At 38.5% G+C, this 9875-nt stretch overlaps 1 protein-coding gene across 1 annotated transcript in view; it reads right to left on the bottom strand.

The window, feature by feature from the left end:
- Nucleotides 1–239: 239 nt before the first annotated feature.
- Nucleotides 240–9875, bottom strand: part of FLVCR1 (FLVCR choline and heme transporter 1) — a 34249-nt gene continuing 24613 nt past the window's right edge. Inside the window, exons 6-10 of the mRNA XM_001107314.5 lie at nucleotides 9418–9528; nucleotides 8818–8923; nucleotides 8155–8266; nucleotides 1970–2037; nucleotides 240–1803 (exon numbers count right to left, since the gene is read on the bottom strand). Coding sequence (XP_001107314.2) covers nucleotides 1729–1803; nucleotides 1970–2037; nucleotides 8155–8266; nucleotides 8818–8923; nucleotides 9418–9528 — 472 coding nt within the window. The 3' untranslated portion in view covers nucleotides 240–1728. The remainder of the gene's footprint in view (nucleotides 1804–1969; nucleotides 2038–8154; nucleotides 8267–8817; nucleotides 8924–9417; nucleotides 9529–9875) is intronic.

Genomic DNA, 9875 nt, shown 5'->3' with positions numbered 1-9875 from the left:
ATTTTTAGTAGAGACAGGGTTTCACCATCTTGGCCAGGCTGGTTTTGAACTCCTGACCTCGTGATCCACCTGCCTCGGCTTCCTAAAGTGCTGGGATTACAGGCATGAGCCACAGCCACAGCGCCTGGTTTATTTTATTTTATTTTATTTTATTTATTTATTTTTTTAGTAGAGATGGGGTTTTACCATGTTGGCCAGGCTGGTCTTGAACTCCTGATCTCAGGTGATCCACCCGCTTCGGTCTCCCAAAGTGCTGGGATTATACGCGTGAGCCACCACGCCTGGCCCAAGTATTTCTTTATAGCAATGCAACGATGGCCTAACACACTGCCTAAATCAAAACTGCTATTCACTTCAAGGGTATTCATTACCTGACTAGCTTTTTTGGGTGCATATGAACATAATGTAAATTCTATGGCTGATCAAATGTCATTACTATAAAGATACTCCCCATGAGCTCAGAGTCAGGACATCAACAATACTTAACCTCTCACTGTAAACATAACACAGTGATAGGCACTGTGGAAATATATTTGGTCCTATTTTCCCTACCTGAGCATGTAAAAGAGCAGACAACTCCAACAGTGTGATGACGCTGCAGTGAAGAAAAGAATCCACTCCCTGGCACACTGATGGAGCATGTACCTGGGAATAGTATTCCTCAAAGGAGAATGGTCATAAAAATGATACTGCAGAATTCAAACAGCATTCAAGAGATCTCCACTAAATGGAGACATGTAGGCTATCTGAAGTTATTACAGATTTCCTTATTTCAGGAATCTTCAAAGCAAAATATAGGATGTGATACAAGAAAACATGAAATAGCCAGTAACATATATGATAAAATTGTCTTACTAGAAAGTTACACATCAGGAAAAAGAAAGAAGAGAGTTTAAAATAAAAAAAAGGCAATGGGTACAAAACTACTCTATCTCAAGTTGAAATGAAAAAAATACAGTGTTAGCATTTATCCATGATAGAAAGGCAGCACAGAACAGAACTCAAGACAGAACGAGCCTGTAACCAGGCTCCTTAATGAGAACATAATTCTAAGACCAAAGTCTGGGTAGAATCTGTACACAGAATAGTTTTTGTAGCCATTTGACTGCATGTGTTAAGAAGTACTTTGTAACAAGAGTACAATAAATGGGAAAAATCGTAGAGGTCATCTGAAAGCCTGATCCCAATGCTGTCCTTTGTGGGTGAGTAGTGTCATGTTGGTATGTTGTACTCATATGAAGTGGCTTGAACAGTTGGTCAGCACAGTGAAAAGGCAGCCAATTAGGAATATATTGTACATTTAGTTCCACTGGATATTTTAACATATAAACTGCATGAACTATTATATCTTATGGGGACTGAACACCCCATATTATCACTTTAAAAAGTCTTCTAAGCTTCCATTTTCTACAAAAAAGAAAAACATCGACTTTTAAAAAGTAAATGTCAAGAAGCTTACTTTCAGATACAATATAAGACTAAAAACTGGATACTGATTAGATAAACAATAGTGTTAACATGATGTAAACAGAAGAATTTTAAGAAAATTTCCCTTAAATTAACAATTAAGCAAAATAATAATTACGCATTTAGAGCTCATATGGTAATTTTCAAGTAAGTGTGTCTATTCCCCCACCACATACAAACCCAGTCTTGGTGCTCATATATCTCTCCAAGGATGATCACATTGTCCCCAATTACTACAAGATAGTAACTTTTCCTTTCTCTTCAAATTGCTGATTCTGACTGCTTGGACAACATAACCGTTTTTGATTCTTGGTCTGTGGGACTGTCAGCTGGTACCTATAAAAATAATCAGAAGATTAAAAATGTATAGCATCTGGCATATCCTATTATAACAGATCAACAGTTGACTCGGGGGAAAAATAGCTAAATAAAAAAACATGGTTTCACATTTATTCTATACATACTTCTCAACAGTATAATCATAAAAATATTCATTACTTACAGCTTTAACATCAACATTTGTAATTCCTATATTTATGTTGTGTCTTCGCAGATCCGACTTGATTAATGCTGAAACAGAGAGGCATCAATGGAGTTACTATAAACTGTTTTGTGAAGATTTTTTTAAAAGCAGCTCAAAGTCTTTCTTGGTATTGTCAAATTTAATACACTGTAGTGTCATGATATTTAATAGCATCCCAATAGCCTGAAAAATAATAGTACCTCTCTGAAGTTGTTAACAATTAGTAAGTCATTCATTATCGAACAAACACGGGAATGCTAGCAACCAATGATACAAAAATAAAAAGTAATTCTTTTTATGAAAGGACTCTCCCATCTAGGGAAACTTTGACATGTAAACAAGTATAACAGTGTATGATAATTGCAAGGTATGGTGGGGAAGTGGGAGCAAAAAAGTCTATGTCGTCAGCCAAAGGAAATTAGAGAAGGCTTTCCAGAGAAGACATACTTGATACTGGAAAAAACTGAGTAATAACTTGTCAAGCAGACAAGAGGAGAGGAAGACATTCTAGGCAGAAGGGAATGCAGGTATATCTCAGAGATATTGTGGGTTCAGCTACAGATCACCACAAGAGTGAATATTGCTGGGCACGGTGGCTCACACCTGTAATCCCAGCACTTTGGGAGGCTGAGGTAGGTGGATCACAAGGTCAGGAGATTGAAACCATCCTGGCTAACACAGTGAAACCCCATCTCTAGTAAAAACAAAAAGTGAGCCAGACATGGCGGCACGCACCTGTAGTCCCAACAACTAGGGAGGCTGAGGCAGGAGAATTGCTTGAACCTGGGAGATGCAGTTTGCAGAGAGCCGAGATCATGAAACTGCACAAATTTTTTGGTTTTCCAGTGCATAAAAAGTTATGTTTATACTATACTGTAGTCTATTTAAAGTTTGCAATAGCATTATGTCTAAAAAAAATCAATCTACATGCCTTAATTTAAAAACACTTTACTGGCCAGGCACGGTGGCTCATGTCTGTAATCCTAGCACTTTGGGAGGCTGAGGCAGGAGGATCACCTGAGGTCAGGAGTTCGAGACCAGTCTAACCAACATAGTGAAACCCCCATCTCTACTAAAAATACAAAAATTAGCCGGTATGGTGGTGGGCATCTGTAATCCCAGCTATTCAGGAGGCTGAGGCAGGAGAATTACTTGAACCCAGGAGGCAGAAGTTGCAGTGAGCCGGGATGGCGCTATTCCACTCCAGCCTGGGCAACAAGAGCAAAACTCCATCTAAAACAAAACAAAACAAAACAAAAAACACTTTACTGCTAAAAAATGGTAATTATTATCCGAGCCTTCTGCAAGTTCTCTTTTTGCTAGTGGAGGGTCTTGCCTTGATGTTGATGGCTGCTGACAGATCAGGGTGGTGGTTGCTAAAAGGTGGGAGTGGCTGTGACAATTTCTTAAAGTAAGACAGTGACGAAGTTTGCCATATTAATCAACTCTTCCTTTCATGAAAGATCTCTCTGTGTGCAATACTTGTTTGATAACATTTTACCCACAAAACTTCCTCAAAATAGGAGTCAATCTTCTCAAACCCTGCCACTGCTTCATCAACTAGTTTATATAATATTCTAAATCCTCTGTTGTCATTTCAACATTTACAGCATCTTTACTAGTAGATTCCAACTCACGAAAACACTTTCTTTGCTTATCCATAAGAAGCAACCCTTCATTTGTTCAAGTTTTACCATGAGATGCAGCAATTCAGTTACCTCTTCATATTCCACTTCTAATTCCAGTTCTCTTTTTATTCCCACCACATCTGCAGCTATTTCCTCCACTGAAGTCTTGAACCCCTCAAAATCATCCATGAGAATGAGAATTAACTTCCTCCAAACTCCTGTTAATGTTGATAGTTTGACCTTCTCCCATGAATCAAGAATGTTCTTAATGGCATCTAGGATGGTGCATCCTTTCCAGAAAGTTCTCAATTTACTTTGCCCAGATCCAAGAGAGGAATAATTATTTCTGGCAGCTACAGCCTTTTGAAATGTATTTCTTAAAGAATAAGACTTGAAAGTTGAAATTACTCCTTGATCTATGGGCTGCAGAAGGGATGCTGTATTTCCAGGCATGAAAACAATGTTGATCTCCTTGTACATCTTCATCAGAGCTCTTGGGTAAACAGGTGAATTGGTCAAAGAGCAGTAATATTTTGAAAGGAATGTTTTTCTGAGTAGCAGGCTTCAACAATGGGTTTAAAATATTCAGCAAACCATGCTATTAACAGATGTACTATCAACTACAGGTTTCAGGTTCATTGTTCCATTGATAGAGCTTAGGCAGAGCAAATTTAGCCTAATTCTTACGGGCCCTAGGATTTTCAGAATGGTCAACAAGCATTAGTTTCAATTTAAAGTCACCAGCTGCATCAACCCCTCACAGGAGAGTCAGCTTGTCCTTTGAAGCCAGACATTGATTCCTCCTCTATAGCTATGGCAGTCCTAGATGGCATCTTCTTCCAATATAAGCCTGTTTCATCTACATGGAAAATTTGTTGTTTATTGTAGCCACCTTCATCAACAATCTTAGCTAGATCTTCTGGATAATTTATTTCAGTATCTACATCAGCACTTGCTGCTTCACCTTGCACTTTTATGTTATGAAGACAACTTCTTTCCTTACCTCATGAACTGACTTCTGCTAGCTTCCAGCTTTTCTTCTGCAACTTTCTCACCTCTTTCAGCTTTCACAGAATTGGACAGTTAGGGCCTTGCTCTAGATTAGGCTTTGGTTTCCGGGGATGTTGTGGCTGGTATGATCTTCTAACAAGACCACTCAAACTTTCTCCATATCAATAAGGATGTTGTGCTTTATCATTTGTGTGTTCAATGGAGTAGCATTCTTAATTTCCCTTAAGAATTTTTCCTTTGCATTAGCAACTTGGCTAATTGTTTGGTGCAAAAGGCCTAGCTTTTGGGCTCTCTGGGCTTTTGACATGACTTCCTCACTAAGCTTAATCATTTTTAGCTTCTGATTTAAGATGAGAGATTTACTACTCTTCCTTTCGCTTAAACACTAGAGGCCATTGTAGGGATATTAATTCAGGGGTATTAATCAGGACCCTGATGTCAATATTGCATGTTTGAGAGAACAGGGAAGCCCAACAAGGGGAAGAGAGATATAGGAATGGCTGGTCAGTGGAGCAGTCAGAACACACAAAACCTTTATTAAGTTCGCTGTCTTTTATGGGTGTAGTTCATGATGGCCCCAAACAATTACAATAGTAACACCAAAGATCACTATTGCAGAAGACCATAACAGATATAATAATAATAAAGCTCTGTAGTAAAATACTCAACATATGAGAGAAATTAATTAGCATTTAAGATGGTAAAAGCATTAATGTAAAACTAATTTTAAAGATTTATTCTCACTTCTTATTTTTCAAGACTTGATTTGTTTGAATTAGTATTCATGAATCTCTTGTAAAAGTAATTTGAAAGGGGATTACAAAACTGCTCCCTTCTTTGGTATAACAATAATACTTTTTTTTTGAGACAGAGTCTCGCTTGTTGTGCAGGCTGGAGTGCAGTGGTGTGATCTTCACTCACTGCAACCTTCGCCTCCCAGGTTCAAGCAATTCTTCTGCCTCAGCCTCCCAGGTAGCTGAGATTACAGGTGTGTGCCCCCACACCTGGCTGAATTTTTTTGTATTTTTAGTAGACACGAAGTTTCACTATGTTGGTCAGGCTGGTCTCGAACTCCTGACCCCAAATGATCCGCCTGTCTCAGCTTCCCAAAGTGCTGGGAATATAACCGTGAGCCACCATGTCCAGCCAATAGTAATAGTCTTAGATAAGATATAGTACTTCCCTAGAAGTTAAGAACCAACATGGAATTACTTATGAAAGAATAGTTAAATATTACATATTTATTTAATATCTTGTTAATATATTACATATTTCACAGTTTTGTATGTTTCATTTTACTAATTGGATAGGGGGAAAAACTCCCTTGTGATAAGATGCTTTTTCTTTGAGGAACCAGACTACACTCACTTTCCTTTAGCTTAACGAATGAATGCTCAGGTTCCTATCATTCATAAAACAATGAGTGAGCAACCTTAGGTAGTTGTGTATATCCAAAATCTTTATCACTGGTGAGATTTCATATTGAAGGTTTCACAAAGAATGATCAGGTATTCAACAAACAGTAGAAGAAATTCTGATTCACATCTTTCTGATAGATTCTGTCCTCCAACTAAGTTATAACCAGATCAAAGAAGCACAATCTCTCTTGGTATCTGCAAAGAACTGATTCCAAGAACCCGCCTCAGATACCAAAATCCATGAATGCTCAATTCCTTTATGTGAAATGGTGTAGTATAAGCTTGTTCAACCTGTGGTCTGCAGGCCATATGTGGCCCAGGACAGTTTTAAATGTGGCCCAATACAAACTCATAAATTTTTTAAAAACATTATGAGATATTTTGCAATTTTTTTTTAGCTCATTAGCTATCATTAGTATTAGAGTAGTTCATGTGTGGCCCAAGATAATTCTTGTTCCAATGTGGTCCAGAGAAGGCAAAAGATTGGACCCCCCTGGGTAGTATTTATATATAACATATACACATCCTCCTACATACTTAAACCATCTCTAGATTACTAATACCGAATACAATGTAAATAGTTGTTATACTATAATGTTTAGGGAATGATGACATTTTTTTTTTTTTTTGAGACGGAGTCTCGCTCTGTCGCCCAGGCTGGAGTGCAGTGGCCGGATCTCAGCTCACTGCAAGCTCCGCCTCCCGGGTTCACGCCATTCTCCTGCCTCAGCCTCCCGAGTAGCTGGGACTACAGGCGCCCGCCACCTCGCCCGGCTAGTTTTTTGTATTTTTTAGTAGAGACGGGGTTTCACCGTGTTAGCCAGGATAGTCTCGATCTCCTGACCTCGTGATCCACCCGTCTCGGCCTCCCAAAGTGCTGGGATTACAGGCTTGAGCCACCGCGCCCGGCGGAATGATGACATTTTAAAAGTCTGTACATGTTCAGTGCAGATGCAACCATCCATTTTTTTTTCCAATTAATTTCAACCCACAGTTGAATCCACAGATGAAGAACCCACGGGATACACAAAGGGCTGACTATAATCTCTTCTGAATATACAAAGCTTCTGTCCCTCACGATGGTAAAGGGATACAGAAGGAAATTCACAAAGTAAAATAATACTACAAGCCAGCATGCACCTGGAAATACTTCTGAACATAAGTCTTGCTTCCAAATCTATTGTACACCCATGTGCATGGGCAAACTATGGATAAAAATTCTGTGACATTCTCTTTCTCTGGAGATTGAGCACTATTTTCTTTCCTGCCCATGTCTATGATGACTATACCTGAGAAGTATAAGCACTAGCTAAGGATTCCACATACTATTTCCACCACTACCACTTGACTGCTTACCACCTCTACCACATTGTAACAGTAGAAACACGTGTTAGGCACGTCCTAGGTGCCAGACACTAGGAACTTTTCATGAACCATTTCAATTAATCCTCACGGTAACCCTATAAAGCAGGCTTTAACGCTCTATTATATAAATGAGGAAAGGAGGATGTGAGAGGTTAAGCAACCTGTCTAAAGTCACACTCCCAGTGAGCAGCAGAATCGCAATTTGAGGCCAGGTCTTCCCAACTCCAGGTCTTCACTACTCTTTTTTTTGAGACAGAGTCTTGCTGTTGCCCAGGCTAGAGTGCACTGGTGCAATCTTGACTCACTGTAACCTCTGTCTCCTGGGTTCAAGCGATTTTCCTGCCTCAGCCTCCCAAGTAGCGGGGACTACAGGTGCGCGCTACCACACCTGGCAAATTTTAGTAGAGATGGGGTTTTGCCATGTTGGCCAGGTTGGTCTCAAACTCCTCACCTCAAGTAATCTGCCCGCCTCTGCTTCCCAAAGTGTTGGGATTATAGGCATGAGCCAACGCACCAGGCCTTTACTACTCTTTTTACAACAGTTTTGCTTGCTATGCAGAGTAACTATATTGAATTTGAAATCTGCAAAATGAATAGATTCATGTCCTTAGAAGAAAACAAATAATGTCCTGCTTTTTCCCTCATTTTTTCCCCTTGAGTTCTGCCAAGCTATTGAGAAGCAATATACATGAAAATTAACACATGACACAAGTCCTTTTGCCAGGCAAACGCCCTAATTTACCTGTTAAAATGATGCCTATAAACATCCAGACACAGAGAAAAATGTTTCCTGCCTTAGGACCATAATCTGATGTGAGCTTTCCTTGAGCCAATGTGAACAAAATTCCAAATATCTAAAATACAATAAGAAAAATAATTTGTTATTAAGTTTACTTATTTAAAACAAGTATAAAGTTTTCACCAGAACTTTTCTTAACTTATTGTTTATACGATTTGTTTTCTAGAAACATTCATTGAAAAGTTGAATTATTAAACAAAAACCATGGTCAGGCTGGGCACAGTGGCTCACACCTGTAATCCTAGCACTTTGGGAGGTTGAGGTAGGCGAATTGCTTGAGCCCAGGAGTCCGAGACCAGCCTGGACAACAAGGCGAAACCTCCTCTCTACAAAAAATAACAAAAAACATTTAGCTGGGCATGCTGGTGTGCACCTGTCATCCCAAATACTCTGGAGGCAGAGGAGGGAAGATTGCTTGAGCCTAGGAGTTTGAAGCTGCAGTGAGCCATGACTGCACTACTGCACTCCAGCTTGGGTAGCAGAGCAAAACCCTATTTCCAAAAAACAAAACAACAACAACAACAAATAAAACCATGGTCAAACTCATTACTCACTAGAATATCTGGTATAATAATCATCTCAGGTTTACAGAAATCAGAGGTTTACCTGTGCAGAAGCATTAAGAAGACCAGATGAAGTACCTTCAGATTCAGGGTAAGTGATTTCAACAGCAAATTCAAAACCCAAAGGGAGGTAACCAGTCATGAAGAAGCTAGGAAAATAAATCCAGAATTATAGAAAGAATTATCAGAAGGTCACAATCACATACTGATGTAATCATTCTGCATCTCAGGCTTATTCTAATGACCAAATAAGTGAATATTTTGAAGTTGCTATGTCAAAGTAAGGAACTATTATTATTGACGAATCAGCTCAAGGTTACAGAACTGGAAGCAACAAATACCAAATTTTTTTCTGAGAAAAATTTACTTCTAGTTTTGTAAGTCAACTGTCTTTGTAACCAAATAAACTTACACAGATTAAGTAAGGCTTATCCATTTTGTTTACCTATGGTATACCAAAAACCAATTTTAAAGAATTTTAATAGTTCTTAAGAATTACACGTTTATATGCACAGAATGAATCCTTAAAGTTTAAAATATTGAAGAACCTTTGGATGAACTTAAAAAATTAGAGACCAGAGTAATAATACTTCAGAATTATAACAGCATGCTATCACTCCTCCTAAACACATCTGATACTTACCCAAGCACCCCTCCAGTAACAAACACGATGATAATGTATCCAAGGTCCAATGTGAAAGTAAAGATAACCATTCCAATAAAAGACAAAATATAAACTATCAGAGTAGTCTGTCTAAAACAAAAACAACAAAGTTGTTAGTATTTTGTCTAATTCTCCTAGACATATAAAAATCATCACTCTTATCTGTTCAGTAATGAATCTTTGTTTTTCAAATTTCACCCCTTCTTGTCTATGGAAAATGTATCCACCAAAGCATAAATTTTAAAGCATTTTTAATTTAAGATTCAGCAGCATCAGGAAACAAAACCACACCATATCGAATGCTCAGACGGGGACACTTTTTTATGAATAAAATCATTTTTATGCCACCAAATGGGATAGTTCCCTATTCACATTTCAAGATTCAGATCAAATTCTACCTCTTCCAAATGCCTTCTAGAACCACACCAGCTTATAAG

Source organism: Macaca mulatta, chromosome 1 (assembly GCF_049350105.2).
Source record: "Macaca mulatta isolate MMU2019108-1 chromosome 1, T2T-MMU8v2.0, whole genome shotgun sequence".
Lineage (NCBI taxonomy): Eukaryota > Metazoa > Chordata > Mammalia > Primates > Cercopithecidae > Macaca > Macaca mulatta.
Note: the sequence above shows the minus strand (reverse complement) of the source record. Positions and strands in the feature narration are given on the sequence as shown.